This window comes from Sapajus apella, unplaced genomic scaffold, assembly GCF_009761245.1.
Source record: "Sapajus apella isolate SASKATOON/1434 unplaced genomic scaffold, GSC_monkey_1.0 scaffold61, whole genome shotgun sequence".
Lineage (NCBI taxonomy): Eukaryota > Metazoa > Chordata > Mammalia > Primates > Cebidae > Sapajus > Sapajus apella.
In genome coordinates this window covers 5,068,906-5,088,622 of record NW_022437001.1, presented here as the reverse complement: position 1 = coordinate 5,088,622, position 19,717 = coordinate 5,068,906, and the positions used below count along the sequence as shown (strand labels likewise).

The 19,717-nt window shown below is 38.8% G+C and overlaps 1 protein-coding gene across 2 annotated transcripts in view; it reads left to right on the top strand.

Annotated features, from left to right (window-relative positions):
* The window catches only part of ARHGAP10 (Rho GTPase activating protein 10), a 329,689-nt gene that overhangs the window by 220,578 nt on the left and 89,394 nt on the right, over window positions 1–19,717 (top strand). For both annotated transcript variants that reach the window (XM_032246542.1, XM_032246543.1), the window contains exons 16-18: window positions 3,604–3,662; window positions 11,151–11,256; window positions 13,208–13,367. In XM_032246542.1, coding sequence (XP_032102433.1) covers window positions 3,604–3,662; window positions 11,151–11,256; window positions 13,208–13,367 — 325 coding nt within the window. The remainder of the gene's footprint in view (window positions 1–3,603; window positions 3,663–11,150; window positions 11,257–13,207; window positions 13,368–19,717) is intronic.

Here is a 19,717-nt window from a genome sequence, read left to right as displayed (position 1 = left end):
CCTGGCCTCAAGTGATCCTCCTGCCTTGGCCTCCCAAAGCACTGGGTTTACGGGTGTGAGCTACCATGCTTGGCCTATTTTTACTTGTTTTTTAGACAGCTTTATTGAAACATAGTTGACATACAATAAGCTGCATATATTTTTAGTGTACATTTTTATAAGTTTGATGTATGTACACCTTTGAAACTATCACCATAATCAAGGTAGCGACGCTATGCAAAAAGTTTCCTCCTACCATCTGAAAGCTCTCTCTCACATCCCATCAAAGTAGCCTCATCCACTGGTAACCATCAACATGCTTTCTGTCATTATATGTTAATTTGCATTTCCTGTAATTTCATATAAATAGAATTATACAGTATATACTTGAAATCTGTATTATTTTACTTAGGATGATTAGATTCACCTATGTTGTAGTATATTCCAGGAGTTCATTCCATCTCAGTGCTAACTAATGGACTGTTTTACAGATACACCAGCATTTTAAAAAATCAGTTCATCTGCTGAAGGATATTTAACTTGTTTGTAACTTTTGGCTATTGCACATAAAGCTGCTAAAAATATTTGTATACATATATTTGAGTGGACATAGGCTTTCATTTCTCTTGGATAAATCCCAGGAGTGGAATATTTAGAGCATGTGGTAGGTGTATGCTTAACTTTTTGGGAAACTGATAGACTTTCTTCCAAAGTTGATGTATTTCTTTACATCCTCACCAACAATGTACAAAAGTGCGACTTCCTTTATATTCTTGCCAACTCTTAAGATGGTCAGTCTTTTTCAGTTTAGCCATCCTAAGAGGTATGTGGTAGTATTTTATTGCGCTTTTAGTTTGCACTTCCCTAATGACCAGTAATGTTGAACTGTTTTTCCATGTGCTTATTTTCCATTGATATATTTTCTTGAGCAAAGTTTCTATACATATCTTTTGCCCAATTTTAAAAAACTTAGATTGCCATATTGTTTTAAAAGTTTTACAAGTTATTTCTTAGATATCTGCTTTGTACATATTTTTTCACTCTGTAACTTGTCTTTTCATTCTCTCAATTGTGTCTTTCAAAGAGAAGTTTCAATTTTGATGAAGTCTAGTTCATCAGTTTTTCTTTTGATGGACTCGCTTTTGATGCTATATTAAGAAATGTTTGTACTTATTCAAGGTCACAAAGGTTTTCTTCTGTAAGTTCTGTAGTTTTAGGTTTTACACTTAGTTCTGTGATCTGTTTTGAGTTAATTTTTACATAAGATATGAGGTATGAATTCAAGTTCATTTTTGCATAGGGATGTCCAGTTGTTCCATTACCATTTTGTGGGAGAGGCTGTTATTTCTCCTAAATTGTCTGTTGAGATGATCGTATAGTTTTCTTTTTGTTTGGTGAAGTAGATAGATTTTTTTTCTTTTTAGATACTAAGCTAGTGTTGTATTCCTGTGATTAACTCAACTTGTGATATATTATTCTTTTATTTATCTTGTGGGATTTGATTTAGTAACATTTTATTTAGAAAAGTTGCGTCTATGTTCGTGAGTGATACTGGTCTTTAGTTTTCTCATAATGTCTTTCTCATAATGTAACTTTGACATTAGGATAAGGCTTAACTCACAGAATGAATTAGAAATTATTCCCTCTTCTATTTTCTGGAAGAATTGGTATAGAATTAGTAGTTTTTCTTTCTTAATTGGTAGAATTCATTCAGTGACATCATCTGGCCCTAGAGTCTTCTAACTGGCAAGATTTTTAACCACAAATTCAATAGGCCCTCTCAGGTTATCTGTTTCTTAAGTGGACTTTGGTATTTTGTGTCTTTTAATACATTTGCCCATTTCATCTGAATTTTTGAATTTATGGGCATGAAATTGTTCATAATATTTCTTTATTTTCTTTTTAATATCTTTAGAATCTGCACTGATTCTGCAATTACCCTTCTCATTCCTAGCGTTGTTTTCGCTCTTATTTCCTAATCATTCTGGCTACATTGATCAGTTTTACTGATTATCTTAAAGATATGGTTTTAGATTAATTTATTTTCTCTATTATTTTTCTGTTTTCTATTTTATTGATTTCTGCTTGATCTTATTTCTGTTTTTCTGCTTACTTTGGGTTTAATTTACACTTTTTTCTTCATAGCTCATTAAGGTACAAAATGAAGTGCTTGGTTTACGGCCCTTCTTTTCTAATATAGGTGTTTAGTAGCATACAGTTTCCTCTTAGTACTGCTGTACCATCATCCCTCAAATTTTGATATGTTGTGCTTTTATTTCATTCATTTCAGAATACTTTCTAACTTCTCTCTTTTGAGTTTTCCAGATAGCTTTCTGTTACTGATTTTTAATCCAATTTTTGTTATAATCAAAGAACATACTCTGTATGACTTGAACCCTTTTTATTTTTTGAGATTCGTTTCATGGCCCAGAATATGGTTCATCTTGGAAAATAAATGGGCTGTATGTACTGGGAATCTATGTTCTGCTTTTGAGTGGAGTGTCATTTAGGTGACAGACATGCCCAATTAGATTAAGTTGGTTGATATTTTTATTCAGAACTTCTGTATCCTGATTTTTCTGTCTACTTGTTCTGTTACTGAAACAGAGAGGTGTTTAAACCTCTGATGATAGTTGTGGATTTGCCTGTTTCTTCTTGCAGTTCTGTCAGTTTTTGCTTCGAGTGGTTTTGAGCTCTCTTATTAGATCTGTTAACATTTAGTATTGTTTTGGCTTCTTGACTAGTTGACACTTTTGTCAATATGAAGTGACCTTCTTTATCCCTAGCGATATTCTTGGCTTTGCATATGTTAAAGTATTTTGTTTGTGCATTTTTTTTAACATTTGAAGCAGAATTTCTGAGTTACAGTATTGTAACCTTTTAAAAGCTCTTAATATCTTGCAAGATTACCCTCCTGAAAGGCTATATAGACTGACACTTATCTAGGTATTCTTTGTTTATAAAAACTAGGTGCTCTGGTCTTTTATAATTTTAAAATATGTAGCAAGGTGGACTGAACTGTCGTATTCTGTTGATCACAGGATAAAATAAACTACCTTATATAACTTGTTTTGTAGACTGTGAAAATGCTGTGTATATTTTTAACGTTGTCATCAATTTTATTTCATCTCTTATTTTATAGGCGTAAAGATAAATTCTTAGTTTTGTAATATATTTAAGCAGAGAGGATTTGAGGTTGTTTTCTATGTATTTTGTGTGGAATCTTCATGTAATACCTTGAAGATGATATTTCAAAATTGTTTGCTTACATTTGGTTAGATGGTATGTTTGGCTTTAAATACATTAATGTTTAGAAGGAAGTTTTATATATGAAACCAGATGTTCACAAAGGTATTTTTCCAGATTATATATGAAATACTGTATGCTTAGATCTAGTAGGGATTTGTGGCTGCTTAGGCTTTGTTAGTGCTTGGTGCCAACAGCAGTTGATAAAGTGATCTGTTCGACTTCTGTATCTTTTTGATATGTAAAGGTATTCATTCCATAGGGAACTTTTACACATTAATTAAGAAATGTTCAACCTATTTAACATCTTTTCATAAAAAACTCAGAAGTGACTTGTTTGGATTTATTTGATAATTCTGAGCTGTTCTTTTCGTACAGGAGTCTTCCAGAGCCCCTCATGACCTATGAGTTACACGGAGAGTTCATTGTTCCAGCCAGTAAGTATTATGTAAAGGTACATAGAAACAGCTTTGTAGTTGGTAGTGAGCATAAACTAAACGTTTCCATATGAAAAACTCAACTTGTTGTTATTTCTATTTGTGTTAAAAATAGAAATCACTTTAAATGATGTTTGGTCCCTCCCCCTAGCCTTCCAAGGTGCATAAAAGGGACAGTATGTTCATTCATTTGTTCACGTACATTAATCATTTCCTATTATGTTGCTGGATATCCAGGACAGGATTCTTGTCCCTATGAGACAATTCCGTAGCAAGTATTGGGGCATACTTACTTCTCATTATACTATAAAATGTACAGTAATGGCATGAGCAAAATGCTGAGGGAACACAGAAGTATTTAACTTGTGAAAGGTTGGGGAGATGAGCAGATTTGGAAACATTAGTAGTTTGGAGATGGCTTCACATAGAAGGATATTCAGATCTAAATTACAGACAGAAGGAATATTACGAGATAATGCCAGGAGCCCAAACTGTTTGATACAAAGTGAATTATATGCGATCAAATGTTAATTCAAAAAGGCCTGTTGGTGGTGAATTTTGTGATTGGATTTTTTGTGAGTCACACTCATTTGAGGCTTTCTTGTTTTCTGTTATCATATAGCTCACTTTTTATATCTGATGCGTGTTGTTTAATCATCACAGCCTCCGAAGCACACTGGTGTTAGGTATTTCGTAGTGAAGGAAATGAAGGCTAAGATGTTAAGTAACTTGCCAGATTATAGGGAGGCTTATTTAAAATTCAAAGCCTAGTTCCACTAGCTGAAACCTGCAGTATTGGTTTTCACAGGTGCACTGACAGTAGCTGTAATCGTATTTTCATTTCCTTTTATTTTCTCCTTTTGGCTGCATTCCACAGTTTAATCTGTTGAAAAACTTAGAGCATTCCCTTTGGGACCAATGTTAACTGCTGCCTGAACATTGCTCTAAATGTTACCTCCTTGTGAGGTCCCTGCTCCAGCCAGTTTAAAGGTGCCTGCTGCGTTGCAGGAAGAAGTAGTGTATAGGCCCCATTAGACTATACATATAAAAGAGGCTTTTGGAAAAGCAAAAATTGGGCTCTATGAACTTATGTTTTCACATGGAGAGAGGATATTTTAAAAAAGAGAATTTGAGATCAAGGGAGTGGGGGAAAATTCTCTCGGCAAAAACTCAAATAAATGCGGAGTTGTTTTGATTTCTTCCCTGTGGCATTTTTGGCAAACTGGGAAGAGAGAAATAAAATTTAGTTGGAGGACAATTGTTTCATGTTGTTTGCCTTAAGAGACTGGAAAAAGCAAAAGACTGCCAATTTTAATCTAGAATCCTTTGAGAATTAGGGAAAGATAAAGTGATTATGGAATAAGGTTTTAAATGACCACAATCATTAGTATTATCATCCTACCCTACAACTGATGGCAGTGTATTTGAAATTGGAATGTTAGTATATTTTAGTAGATGAAGAGGTTCCTAAGAGGTAGGAGCTTTCTTCTTAAGAGGTAATAGAATCTGTGGGGATAGAAAATAAGTTTAAAGAGTTTGTTGAAGGTATCTTGGAACAGCGTGGTGATAAGGATTGTAGAAACGCAGATAGTATGTCACCTTGTGTTTTGCTTCCTGACTTTGTGGGAATGCTGTGATAGTCTTCACAGTAATTTGGATAACAGGACTGTCAGAAAGAAATACGGCTTCTACTGTAATCATTGGCATGGATTTGCACCTAAGTGCAGTTGTGGTTGGAATGGGACCTGTAGTGAGTTGATTTAATGAGAAAAAGTACATATATTAAATGGGTGTATTTTAGGGGCCAACGTTTCCAATGTAGACTTTAATTTTTTATTTTAATCTCTTGAGCACCCTTATCGGCACTCATTGCTTCTTCTAGAGACTGTGGGAATGAGCTCCTAATCTTTTACATACGGACTTCTAAGTGTCGAATAAAATAGTTACAGAATTCAGGTGGCCAGAATTAGTCTTCCCTTTTGAATGTTGTTGGAAAATCGGGATTGTGGTTAAGCTGTCATTTTATGTGAACAATGACACAGCTTACCTTGTTTTGCTCAGTGTCTGTTAGCTGAGCTGACTGCTAAAATTACCAAGCATCAGCAGTCTTTGTTACCACTTCTCACACCAGCCTGAAGACTAATTTTTGATTCTTCTCAGTCATGTGCAGTGGTTTCCATCTGTTCTGTGGTGATGAGATCGTCTCTTCTCTTCTGCCCTCCCTGCTGAGATTTCTCAAGGTTTCCCCTGGGTCCCATCATTTTCTCTTACCAGTTTCTTTCCTGTAGTTTTCTGTTGTGAACCTCCATGCTAATTTCTGGGGTTCATGATACAAATACAAATTTCGTTTCTATTTTGTCACCACAAAAAACACATTTTTTTTTGTTCCTTGTTCTAAAAGAAATAAATTTTCTGTTCAAGGTCGACTGCAAAAAATTTTTTTCTTTGAGAAAATTAGGAGAGTTAATTTAACTTTCTCCGTTAGCTGAGTTCCAAACTACACTTGCTAAAAGGAACCTAGAGACGATCCATCTTGGGGGAGCCTATAATGGAGTTTTGACATAGAAATTTATAAGATGAAAATGCAGTTACCTGGTCTATGAGAAATGCAGAAAGATGGTGTCCACCGCCGGAAGGCAGGCAGGCATCCAGCTGGATGCCTTACTGCATGATTTCTACTGCCTTTGAGAATGTTGTAGACCATGATCTGTGTGTCAGCCTTTTGGCTTCAAAGTCATTGCTGTATCATTTTGATAAGAATGGACTCAGGACTCAAGGTTGGAGTCATGGTGCTTAGTACGAGCGTGACAGCTAAAGACCGAATGCCGGTTTTACCAGAAGAAGGATGATCTCACTGTCACTCAAACCAAAATGCTTGTGTTGCTATGTTCAATATATTTTCTTCCTGTAGTCAAGTTATTTGGGAAGCAACATCATTACCACAAAGGTCTTTTGTTATTTATCATGAGAAACATAACTATAATTGGATCCAAGACATTGGTGTTTGCCTAACTAGAATGTTCTCTCCTTTTCAATAAACCTACCTGGGAGCAAGACAAAAATCATGTAATTTTTGCTGGGGAAGGGCTCAGAAACCCAGGAATTAAGGGAACTGAATGCTTAATGGCATGCCTTGCTTTTAGCCCGCTGTATTCATTTCACAGTAGATGCGAACGCCACAGGAGAACCCCAACACTTGATGTCTGTTGACTGAAGCACCTTATCCCTTGGGAAGTGTTTGGATGGTTACTGCTAATACATTTCTAAAATTACAGTATTACTGACTTTTGACATTTCAATATTGAAATAATTTATCTGCCTGTATGTCCTTGATAAGCTCCACGATCACATCTTTTTCAGTTTCTGTTAGTTGGCACAGCATCATAAGCAGATGGACATTACAGTGTGGTAGATGCTGATTTGTAGTTACACAATTAAAATGCCTTTTCCACTACAGTAAGCTCCTAATTCCCTGGCATATTTCAAGAATTTGATATTATGATTAATTTAGTATCCTAGTTTTTTTTTTTTTTTTTTAAAGGTAGGCTGTTCATTCTTTGTCAATCAGTAGGAATTAAATTACATTAGCATAAGCAACTTCAGATGACTTCAAAAACTTTTTTGGAGTACCTTAAAGATGTTTTGTTGTAGCTACATAGAGCTTGCTAATAGAAAGCTCTAATTAATGTCAAAACAAGATAGAGAAAAATGGTTTTATTTTAAAAGCCTAAAGAGTATTTTTTTGTTTTGTTTTTGTTTTTGAAGAAGAAAAAGTCTTGGCAGAAATGTATGTGCGATTTAAAAATAGATGGGGATGGGCTAGCAGGAGAGAGACTTGAGATAGTGAAAGGTTTTGACTCTATTTTCAAAGTCGATTCCACTATTTTGAGAAATGAAGAAAGTAATTCATAGAGGGTGAGGAACTGTTTCTCTAGCTTGTGTTTCTAAACAATGAATCCTAAAGTATTTAAACTAGTTTTTCACTGGAAAAAGGTGATTATTAATGGCAAGATAGACTCACAAGTTAGTGGTAGCTTTTTAGTGCAAAGTTTTTCAAACTTTTTAATTTTTGCAATATAAAATTCTTATCCTTAGGTTGTTATCCTTTTCTTTCTTTGGACTTTTAACTATTTTGCAGAGTCTCTGCTTTAATTCTATTTTTTGAAATCAAAGCTGTGCTTTGATATTGTTATATTGTTTTTATTTTCTTTAGTGTTAATGATTACTATTTTGGTTTTTACACCAGATTAATAACTGGATTGTAATTTATCACCTAACCCTTTAGACAGTTGTGTTTTTGTTTTCAGTGATAAATTTAGTTTGTATCTAGAAGCTTTTTTATGATATAATATGATTTGTGTTCTTTACGTGCCTTTTAATTTCTTAGCCTTTTGGCGTTCTTTCTCTTTAGCAACAACTGTCTTGGTGTCCTCTATTGTAAAACATCATTTCTCATTCTCAAACGCTATTATTAGGAACGAACTTATCTTTGCAAACATTTAAGCAATCTAAGTGTTCATAAAATCGATGGTAAAGTATTCCATTTAATGACACTGAAAAATGTCCATGATATATTAAATAAAATAGGTTGTTTAGGCATTTCATTACAAGAAAGGAAGGAAAACTCTGCAGGATTTATTCCTAAAATTTACCAGTTTATTTTAGGATGAGATTTATTATGGGTAGCTTTAAGTGAAGTTTTCAGCGAAACGTAATGTGGTTTCAAATCAGTATACATCTTAATGAACTTTCACATGTAATTAGCTCCAGATCAAGCAATCAAACATCATCAGAAGCCCTTTCTCATGCCCATGTGGTCATTATCCACCCCTATGAAGTGCGACCACACTTCTGATGTTGTAGGTTGGGGCTGCAGCATTTGAACTTTATGTAAATGGAGTAGAGTGTATTCTGTATCTGGTTTCTTTTACTCATCTTGTGAGATTCATCCATCTTATATAAAGCAGTCGTTCATTTGTTCTCATTGCATTCCATTTGAATAAAACACAATAGATTGATCTCTTCTACTGTTAATGGACATTTGTTTTTTTTCCCCCAGTTTTGAGCTGATAGAACGCTGCTGTGAATATAGGAGTATGCATCTTTTAATGAGCATTTATGTGCATTTTTCCTGGTTATATACGTACGAGTGGAATTTTCAGTCAGTCATAGGGAACGGTGTGTTCAGCTTTAGTAGATAACGGCCAAACACTTCTCCAGAGTAGTTGAACTCTTAAATGATTCCTATCTAGCTAGTGTACGGAAGTTTCAGTTGCCTCATATCCTTGCCAAAGCTTAGTATTCATTTAAAGCCATTCTGTCGGTATTACTCTCTCATTGTGGTTTTAATTTCTTTTTCACTGATAACAGGTTTATTCTGTGTTCATAGGTTTTTTTGGTCATAAGAATAAATATTTTTTGCCTGTTTGCCTTTTAGCCTGTATCACTGTTTTTTCCCTAATTGGTTTTTTCTTTCTAATCTGATTGCATGTTATTTATTATATATATGAGATACATTATTTCTCATATATTAATAGAATATATATTATTTCTCATATGCATATTTAAGATTTTTAGCACTTTTTACTAAAGTCATTTTCTCTGTATTATTATCCAAGATTTTAGTATTACAGGTATTTATTTTTGTCATAAGGAAAGAAACTATTATCATTTGGAAAAAATAAATGTCCCTTTCTTGATATGCTTTACTTCTCTTTCCCATTTTCTTCTTTTTTGCTTGCTGAACAGGTGTTCTGAATTCCCACTATTCACCCCTTCTCCAGCAGCTCCCTCTTTGTTTAACCTCCTCATTTTCGTAGAAAGGGGCTCTCCATAAACTTGGTGATGCCAGGGCCGCTTCTCCCAGTCTTTCCATTTGACCTCTCCTTAACTCTCGAGTCCACTGGCAGTGTCCAGCCTTTGTGGCTTCTTACTTGCCGTCCTGATGACGGCCCAGAGTCTCGCTGGTCCTCCCACCTCTTCCTCCTCCTCGGTTGCATTGCCTACTTGTCTTAGCCCTTGACTTCACATCTTCCTGTACATCTTTGGAGCCCTTTTCCCCGCAGTGCACTCAGTTAGCTTTCTGTAGAAGTTGAGCAGCTTTGTTAAGGGAATGTGTTAGTTTCCCAGGGCTGCTGGAACCACTAACCATGTGGCTTCCAAGAAGAGGCATTTATTCTGTCACTATTCTAGAGGCTGGAAGTCTGAAATCAAGATGTCGGGAGGGCCGTGCTCCCTCTGAAGGCTGTAGGAGGGATCCCTCCTTGCCACTCCAGCTTCTAGTGGTTCCTGGCAGTCCTTAGCGTCCGTTGGCTTGTAGGGCGTTCTTTCCAGTCTCTGCCTGTGCAGTGACAGAACAACCTCCGCTGTGCTGTCTGCACATGACCACCACCCCTCTCTTTGTTTTCTTATAAGGATACCAGTCATATTGGATGAAGAGACCCCACCCTACTTCATTATGATCTCATCTGAACTGACATCTGCAACAGCTCTCTTGCCAAAATAGGTCGTGTATTAAACACGCCTTTTTATTCTGATGTTTTGACATCTGGGGCCCCACCGACCTGAGGAGACTGCCCTTCCCAGTGCTAGCCAATTCCTGGAGATACTAAACCTCGGCAAGCTTTTCATGTGGAACTCCAATCCAGAGCCCCCTTTCCCCCCTCCCCCCCAGCCTCCTCTGTGGGCCCTTACACTGCAGGCTGTACTCTCCTGCCCTCGTCACTTCAGTCCCAATTACCAGCAACTAGGGAGAGCCCCTGCGCTGCACTGCCCACTGAAATCATTTAAACCACCCAGTCCACACCCTGCCTCATCCATTCCTTCCTGCAGAAACTACAGTAAGGGCTTTGCCTACGTTCTTTGTTCTTCCTCTGCGTCGTGATCGACGCTGGTGCTTCCCCACATGGCTCTGCGCAGCATGCTGTGCCGTCTGCTTCTAGGGCTCTGTGAGCCTAAACTTTTCCCTCCCTGACAGTCATTTCCATGCATGCCTTAGCATACCTGATGACATTAAATCCCAGCAGTAACACTCCGAGTTCTAGGGGCTGGAACTTCAGCTTTTTTTTTTTTTGGGGGGGTGGGGGAATCCAATTCAACCTGTAATGTGCAATAGCCTGTATGCTGTTGTTTTACTTGTATTCCATTGTGGCATGACCCAATGACTAGACTACATCGAGTAAATGACAAATAGACGTGAAACGCAGCATGCTGGAAGGAGAAGCTGCAGCAGCTGTGTGTTCTTTAATATAAATGGAGGGAAAGGCACCGATCGCAGCCACGCTGAAATCACGTCATCAGGGAAGGCACGAGAATATCCATCATAAGGAGAAAAATTTTTTTTTCTTTTAAAGGTGGCAAAATATGTTTACATTCTCTATATTTGATAATCTTGAACAGAGGAGCTGTTGTCATTGTTTATCTTGGGAAATGTATTTGATTCTGAGTTCTCTACTAATTTTTTTATCTTCTTTTTTTTTTTTTTTTAAGAAAGCGGCAGCCCAGAGTCTCGTGTGAATGCAGTCCATTTCTTGGTACACAAACTGCCAGAGAAAAATAAAGAGATGTTGGATATTTTGGTGAAACACTTAACAAAGTAAGCCTCTTTTTCTTCCATTTAACTTTCCTCCTTTTGGTCTAGGTGCGGGTAGTGATCTGGGATTTGTGACGGGTGGAACTGGGGCTGCATACACAAGACACCAAGGACCACACCTGGAAGAGCAGGCTGGATGTTTGACTCACTGTGTGTGTTTTGGATGAGCCTGTTGAAATATGCTTTCATGAAGTTATATAATTATTTGCTTAACATCTCTGCCAGCAACTCAGGGTTTGATTTGAAGTGAAAGAAGAGAATATTATACATTACCCTATACAGAGATTCTGGAAATGTGATTATAAGTTGGTTAGAATATTAGTTTGGTTTCACACCTACCTAACTCTTAAGTTTGAACATGTCCTTTAAGTTGGCTTAATTCAGTAACGGGTAGTTATTTCATAGATTTCGTTCTCTTTTCTTCCTTCTTTTAAAAGCAAGCAAAATCAAATCAGTGGAGAAATCAGGCCTTTACGTATAGCGATTATTCTAACTGTAGAATTTTAGAGGTGAAAGGAAGCTGAAGACTTTATGATGGGCTTATTGGGATGTCTCCCTGTTGTAAGTCAAAGAGCATCTATAATTGTTTGCTCTACCTCCTTCTCTGTAGTTTTACCACCTACCTCACTGCAGTTTTTTTGCTGAGACAGAGTGTCTCTCTGTCACCCAGCCTGGAGTGCAGTGGCACTGCAACCTCCGCCTCCTGGGCTCAAGCAATTCTTCCGCTTCAGCCTCCTGGGTAGCTGGGATTACAGGTGCACACCACCACACCTGGCTAATTTTTGTATTTTTAGTAGCGATAGGGGCTCACCATGGTGGCCCGGCTGGTTTTGAACTCCTGACCTCAAGTGATCCACCCTTCTTGGCCTCCCAAAATGCTGCCTTTATAGGCATGAGCCACCATACCCAGCTATATTTTAGAATCTTTATTTTACATATAAAGAAAATGAAGATCAGAAGATACTGTGATTTGTCAAAGGTCCCATTACTAGTTTAGCCATTTATTCATTTGGTCAACAAATACTTAGTGAATGCCTTTTTTAGGTGCTAGTGGATACATAGTTTAATAATATTAAGTCCCAACTTCCATGAAGCTTACTTTCTAAAGGCGGGGAAGATGAAAAACAGATTACAAATAAAAACTTAAAATAGCTTCAGATGATAAGTGGCAAAAACACAAAGCAGAGTAAGGGGACAGAGCATATATTGAGTGTGAGACTATAAAGAATGTTATTATGCAAGGTCTTTTTGAGGATGACATCTTTGAGTTGAGACGTGTGTTAACTTGCAGGGCTGTTGAGAACAGTTGGCTAGGTGGTTCACTGCACAATGATACTAGGCTGAAGGAGTGACTGTGGGTGCTCTGACCAAACTCTGCATACTTTTACGAAGGTACTATGCAGTCTAGTATTCCTTGGAAGCAAAAGCATAATGATGTGGGGAAAGAGGGAGCTTTCTAAGAAGAGGGGAACAGTATATTAAGGCTTTGGGGGGAAGCACGCTCAGCGCGTACAGTTGGTCCTTTGTGAGTCCGGCATCGGCAAGTTCAACCAGCTGCTGATCAAAAATACAGTATTCCCTGTGGACATGAGGGTTGACTTTTTTTTATCCATGGGTTTCCTGGATTGACTGTAGGACTTGAACATCTGCAGATTTTAGTGTCTGCAGAGGTCTTGGCATCAATTTCCAGGGAGTACTGAGGGCCGACTGTACATGGAATTATTAAGAGAGCCATTATGGCTACAGCAGAGCACCAAAGAAAGGGAAGTAAAGGAGTAGGCAGGAGCATCAGCACGGAGGTTTTCTCGGACCTGGTTATTTCAGAGGTAGATGTTAAGGATGGTTAAGTCTCTTGATCCCTTGCTTTTAAGGATATACAGAGTTGCAGACCATTTACAGTCCACAATTTTTGCCCCTTTGATTAAACAGATTCCTCCCCCCTTATCACTTTTAGTGTTTCAAATCACTCCAAGCAGAACCTAATGACCGTGGCAAACTTAGGAGTGGTGTTTGGACCAACTCTGATGAGGCCACAGGAGGAAACTGTCGCTGCCATCATGGACTTGAAATTTCAGAATATTGTTGTGGAAATCTTAATTGAAAACCATGAAAAGGTAAAATTCTTTTTTTTTTTTCTTTAAGAGATTTTGTTTTCGGCTTACTGCCACGCAATACACAACGATCCTCTTAGATTTCCCTTCTCTTTCTCTCTGTTTAAAAATACTATTTTATTCTCACTATGATGAGCTTGGTTCTAAGTTCTCATTGAGCTTCTGTCTTATGGAGTTCCATAAATCTGAAATTTATGTAGTCTTTTGTTATCTCACTGGTTTAATGAAGAAGCATTTAATCCAGATGCGAGTGAATATCAAGGCAATTGTGAACTGTTTGTTTTTTGTTACTTTTATTCCTGTCTTTGGATTTCTCACTCAAATTCTGTGTCACAGCAACCCTGTACTCTTGATCAAGTTAGGGCTTTGCAACTTGCAAGAGAAAATGAGGCAAGTAAGGTTGAAAGGATGTGAGATGGGGCCAGAGGACCATGAGCATCACTGAGAATAGGGGTTGAGAGTCATCAAGGCCAGCCCTGCTCTGCACCTGGGAAGGTTGCCTGCCCTGCAAAGAGTCTTTCTGGTTGCACCTCACTGTTGTGAAGCGCATGTAAAAGAGGAGAAGTTAGGGAAGGGTAAACTTTTCAAATAGGCTCAGGCAGGGCATCTGGGCAGAGGGGAAGGGTACATATTTCTGGGGTGTGGTGGATGTGTGTGAGCTTGGTTTGACTCAGGAGATCTGTGTTGGGGTGAGCAGAAACTGCTTTAATACATTGTACCCTCCCACCATACCCACTCAACATATTAAATCCTGGAAATAAGTACTCTTCATTGTTGTCACCTTGGGATCGCTTTCCCAAATTACTGTTGTTTTCTCCTTGATTACATATTGCCTATGGCTACTCTTAGGACAAAACAGCAGAGTCTGGTAGTTACAACAGAGACCAGATAGCCTGCAAGGCAAAACTATGTACTGCCTGGTCCTTTACAGAAAAGCCTTGCAGATCCCCCATTCTAGACCAATAATTTTCAACCCTGACAAACCAGAATCACCTGAGGTACTTTTTTAACTGGCTGCATAGCCGTGTGTGTTGTGTTCAGTTTTTGCTTTCCTCAGAGTTATGAGAAGTAGCCAGAAAGGAGAACCACTGATCTAGGGAGGAAACATCTCTTCTTTCTCTATTAAGAACTTAGGAGAGGACTTTACTCTGGAACACAAAAGAAGGTTTCATTCGTATCTGAGAGGTTTTTTGTTTATAATAGTTAAAACAAGACCCAAGTATGGCATTTGTTGATGTTAGGTCTGACCCATGGCAGTTTGTGTTTGGACTCAGAATTGGAAGGAGCTGGTGTCCATTCAGTTTAGCTGGGCTTTATTTATAAGTAGGGATGAGACAATTTATGGGGGAACATACGGCAAAAATGGTTTCAGGATGCCCTTGGAGTGCTGTGCTTGAAAGGAGCACCTTGAGGGCCTGCCCCTCCCACTGTCTCAAGCTTTCACTTATTAAGAAAAATGAAGATGGTGACTCATAGTTAAAAGTGTACCTTTTCTTTTTTATATAAGGATGTAAATATAGTTTTTAAAAACACTCTTTAGGACAGTGCTTTTTTTTTTTTTTTTTTTTTTTTTTTTTGAAATGGAGTCTTCCTGTGTTACTAGGATGGAGTATAGTGATGAGATCTTGGCTCACTGCAATTTCTGCCTCCTGGGTTCAAGTGATTCCCCTGCTTCAGCCTCCCAAGTAGCTGGGACTACAGGTGTGCCCCACCATTCCTGGCTAATTTTTTGTATTTTAGTAGAAATGGGGTTTCACCATGTTGGCGAGGATGGTCTTGATCTCCTGACCTCATGATCTGCCCAACTCAGCCTCCCAAAGTGCTGGGATTACAGGCGTGAGCCACCGTGCTCAGCCAGTGCAGTGCTTTTTAATCTTCTTGGGATCACAGACCTCTGAGAAGCTGACCAAGGTTATTAACCTTTTTGTTAGTAACCCAGAAAAATGCACATAAATCCTTCTTTCCCCTTAATTATTCTAACATTTTCAGTGGGCTCACCTGCATTCCTGAATCTGTGGACTGTAGGTTAAGTATCTCTGGTTTAAAATGAATAATCTCTTAAGCAACTTGCTTTCTTACCTGTGTCTCTGTAATCAAGGGAAAACATGATTTTAAAAACCATTTTTTTTTCTTTCAATAACTTTTAGATTTTTTTTTTTTTCTTCACTCAGTCACCTGTAGATCAGCACTTTGCTAATAAACGTTCCTGACTTCTGCTTTTAAGATAGGGAGCTTGAAAAGTGTTAGAATGCTTGGTCACTCATTTGTTGATTAAAAGGAATTTTTAAAAGTGGAGATTGCATCACATGCCAGACATGTAGTAGGTGCCGGATGTGCAGATGAACGTTCCAGCTCCCGTTGGAAAGCAGGCCGTCATCTGGGGGCGGAAGCCATGTTTTGGGACTCGAATCCCATAAACCTACCCCAGTCTAACACATTACATAACTTATTTTCTTAGTTGTCTATTTCCCCCTGCGAAGATCTTTGAGGGCAGAGATCTTTTTGTCTACTTACAGCAATACCTGGCACATATTAGGTGTTCAGTTAATATTTATGGAATGAAATAATGAATTCGATACATTTTGAAGGGGTTGGAGGACTGGGAAAGAAACAGGCAAACAGAAATGTAGTCCCTTTGGGGAAGACATAGCAAGAGCATTTCTTGGGTGCTTGTTGCATTGGCTGTTTGCTGAAGCAGTTCTAGCTTATGCTAATGTTGATTCTCATGGAAAAGTTAACCTTGAAAGCTGCTGGGGATTTTCTTTGCCATTATGGTAAAAGCAGCTTGTTTATGGGTGTAAGAAGTTTTGTTTGCTCCCCCCCCACCCCGCCCCAATGGTGGTGCATTTATGCCTCCTTTTATGGTCTTGTCAAACTGTCATTAAGCCTCATTAGTGTGCACTAAACCATCCAGACAGCTCATGGAAAGATGGCTACTGTTCATTTTTAGAAAGAAAAATAATTAGACTACAAGCTTTGAAACAGTGTTACAGTAGCTCAACAATCATTCGATTAAATCCTAATTAGGAAACTTTTATGCAATTTATTTGTGAAAATACTGGCTCCGGGTCTTGCTGTTGGATAAAAGGATCTCCATTTCATGCTGCAGCTACCTGTTTTCTTCCCTTTTTGAAGCTGGGGAGATAAGTAAGTGATTTGTCTGCTGGGAAGTAGGTAGTGCTGCTTTCACCTTGTTAGTAAATCTTACAGGAATTTTCAAGTAGCGTCGGTGAGCTAGTTATCATAGTTTCAGCAGACGAAAGTGGCCTCGCTCTCAGAGCTTTACAGAGCTAAGTAGAGGTCTTTCGGTTTTCCTTCTCTTCCTTTCTGTGGCTAGATAGTGCTATGAATGCACAACCAACATTAATTAAGTGCTCAGGCTTTCTATTCAGAAGGGAGGCATGGACGTTGAGTTTCAGATTCTTCACTGTGTGTATGGGTTTAGGGTTGGAAGCAGGGTTGTGTGGCAGGGTTAGGGGGTTGGAGAAGGGAGGGTGTCAGTTTGGATTAGTTAACAGTTCTGAGAACCTTAATTTCCCCATTACCTCATTTCGTCTCTCTCATTTCATCCTTGTACACTTCTGCTCCCACTCCTGGCTCTTTGTTCCTGCTCAGTTGGACTTTGCTGCGAAGCCCAGGTTCTGTGATGAGGAACAATATTTCTGACAAGAGTGCTTGTGCAGAAAAACTTCATACGGACATGTGGGTCGGCGTTAGCCACAGGTCTCCCTGACAACTGACCTACACGAATCCTCCAGGGGATCCTAACATTTGAAGGGAAAGTGGGGAGGGAAGGATCTAGTCCCTCTTAGTGTTTCAGGACAAGGTGAAAACGAGAGTAAGGGCAGGAAACATTTAAAAGAATAGTCTGTGAGAAAGGAAAACATTATAGCAATGGATGGGGGTCAAAAGTAGGAGGGGTAAATTGGGGAGGAAAGGAAGAGGCCTATGCATGTCACTGAAAGTGACTCTAACAGAGGGGAAAATGACAAGAGAGGGGAGTTACTTTCTTTTCCTCAGTTATTTATTTTTCCTCCCTAGGAATGTGAAAAATGTTGGCTCCAGGAAAGTCACTAAAGCAAAGAGGAAACTTCAATGTGTAATTAAAGCAAGGTTGCTCTAGATGAATTTTGGAGTTAGGAAAAGGTCCCTAGTTAATCTGCTTTGGAGATCACAATTTTCCCTAGCCTCCTTGCTGTATTTATAAATCTGTATGTATTTTATAAGAAACTTAATCCATACGTTTTGGCATTATTTACACATAATACATTAAGATGTAGGCCGGACGTAGTGACTCACGCCTGTAATCCCAGCACTTTGGGAGGCTGAGGAGGGGCAGATCACCTGAGGTCAGGAGTTCGAGACCAGCCTGGCCAACATGGTGAAACCCCATCTCTACTAAAAAAGTACAAATATTAGCTGAGCATAGTAGCATGTGCCTATAATCTCAGCTACTCAGGAGGCTGAGGCAGGAGAATTGCCTGAATCCGGGAGGTGGAGGTTGCAGTGAGCTGAGATTGCGCCACTGAACTCCAACCTGAGCGACAAGAGCAAGACTACATCTCAAAAAAAAAAAAAAAAAAAGAAAAAAAAATGGTTCTGAGGCCACATATTATCAAGGTCTTTCTTCCCTTGTAAATGAGAAAATTGTATTTCCCAGGTGGCAGAGGGTACAGTGAACTTTTCAGAGATTTTCAAATTGGGATTGTGCCACAGGATTTGTGAGTTTTGCATAAGTTCTGTTCTTAACAGAGTATACTTGTTATGCATTAATTTGGTGCATTTTCCCCCCCAGTGCCTGCTGTGAGTCATTCATGGTGTGAGATTTGGGGGAAGCAAAGACAGTCCAGTAGGGGAAAGAAGAAATGTCCAAAAGTAGCTACAAGATATGGCAGAGAATAAGTGCTCTGAGCGAGACAGAGAGCGAGTGAGAAAGTGGCGGAGACTTCAGAGGAGAGTTTATGTTCAACTGCAGGGAACCTGGAAAGTTTCCCCAGTAAGTGCTTTGAATCAGTTTTAGAATGGAGTTTGAACAGGTGGAGATGTTTTAAGAGGACATTTTGGGTATGGGAGACCACATAATCAGAGAAACACAGAGAGGAGGTATGTGTTCTGGGAAGGCAGCTCTTGTTGGAACATGGGCAAATGGCAGGAGATGAGATTGGAAAGAGATCCGGGCCAGGTGTGGGAGGTTGAGAATGCTGCTTTAGGACTTCTGCATTTACTTTATAGGTACTGGGACCACTCATGGTTTTCAAGTAAACTGCTTCACAGAACTTCATCTGACAGCAGGATTTGCAATAGGAAATAGAGGAATAAGAGGCTAGGAGAGAGGTTATCTGGCATAGTCGAAGGGCATGGGAGTGAGAATGGGGAGTTTCAGGGTGGACAGCATCATTTGGTGAGGTGGAATAGGCAAAACCCAAGGACTGGGTTTGTAAGGGGTCTCAGAAGGAAGTGTGATACAGATTCAGTCCTGGGACAACATGGATGCCACTGATAAAAGGAAGAAACAAAAGGGTTTGGGCAGGAGTAAGATGAGTTAAGTTCGTCACCTGGTGAATTGTAGTTGTCTGTTCAAGATAAGCCCATTAGACAGAGATTTGGTGCTCAGGAGTGAATTTAGGGGTAGAAAGTATAAAATAAGGTATAGTTGAAGACGAGAGATTGGCATAATAAAATGTTTATTGGATGTGCATGATGTTAAATGCTTTTGGTCTATAAAGGGTATTAATGTAATTCTAGTGCATGTGGATGCTTCTTTGCATATCCATACGCTTAAAAATATGTATTAAAACATAAAATTCCCTTTGCATAAATAGATGTAATAGTATCCCTATATGGGTGTAAAATTATTAGTACGTATGCTATCTTTTTATACATGTGAGAGAAGTGAGGGGTGAGAACTTAACTTGCTCATAAGCACACAGCTAATAAATATGACAATGCTTGGGTTTGAACCGCGATTGATCCCCAAAGCCTTTGCTTTTCATCATTAGGAGAAGACAACAATATCCTTGAGAAATACCAAGATTTTCCTGTTAAGGGAAATAGAGGAGTCAGAAGAAACTCAGGCAGGGTCAGGTCGGTTCTACTGTCAGAGCTGTCTAGGGGCATTGTCAAGGATGCCAGATACGCCTCATGAGATGGATGGCATGCGTGAGCTCTTTCAGCTCTTTCAACAGTGACATTTCTTTTCTTTTTTTGAGATGGAATTTTACTCTTGTTGCCCAGGCTGGAATACAGTTGTGATCTTGGCTTACTGCAACCTCCACCTCATGGGTTCGAGTGATTCTCTTGCCTCAGCCTCCCAAGTAGCTTGGATTACAGACATGTGCCACCATGCCCAGCTA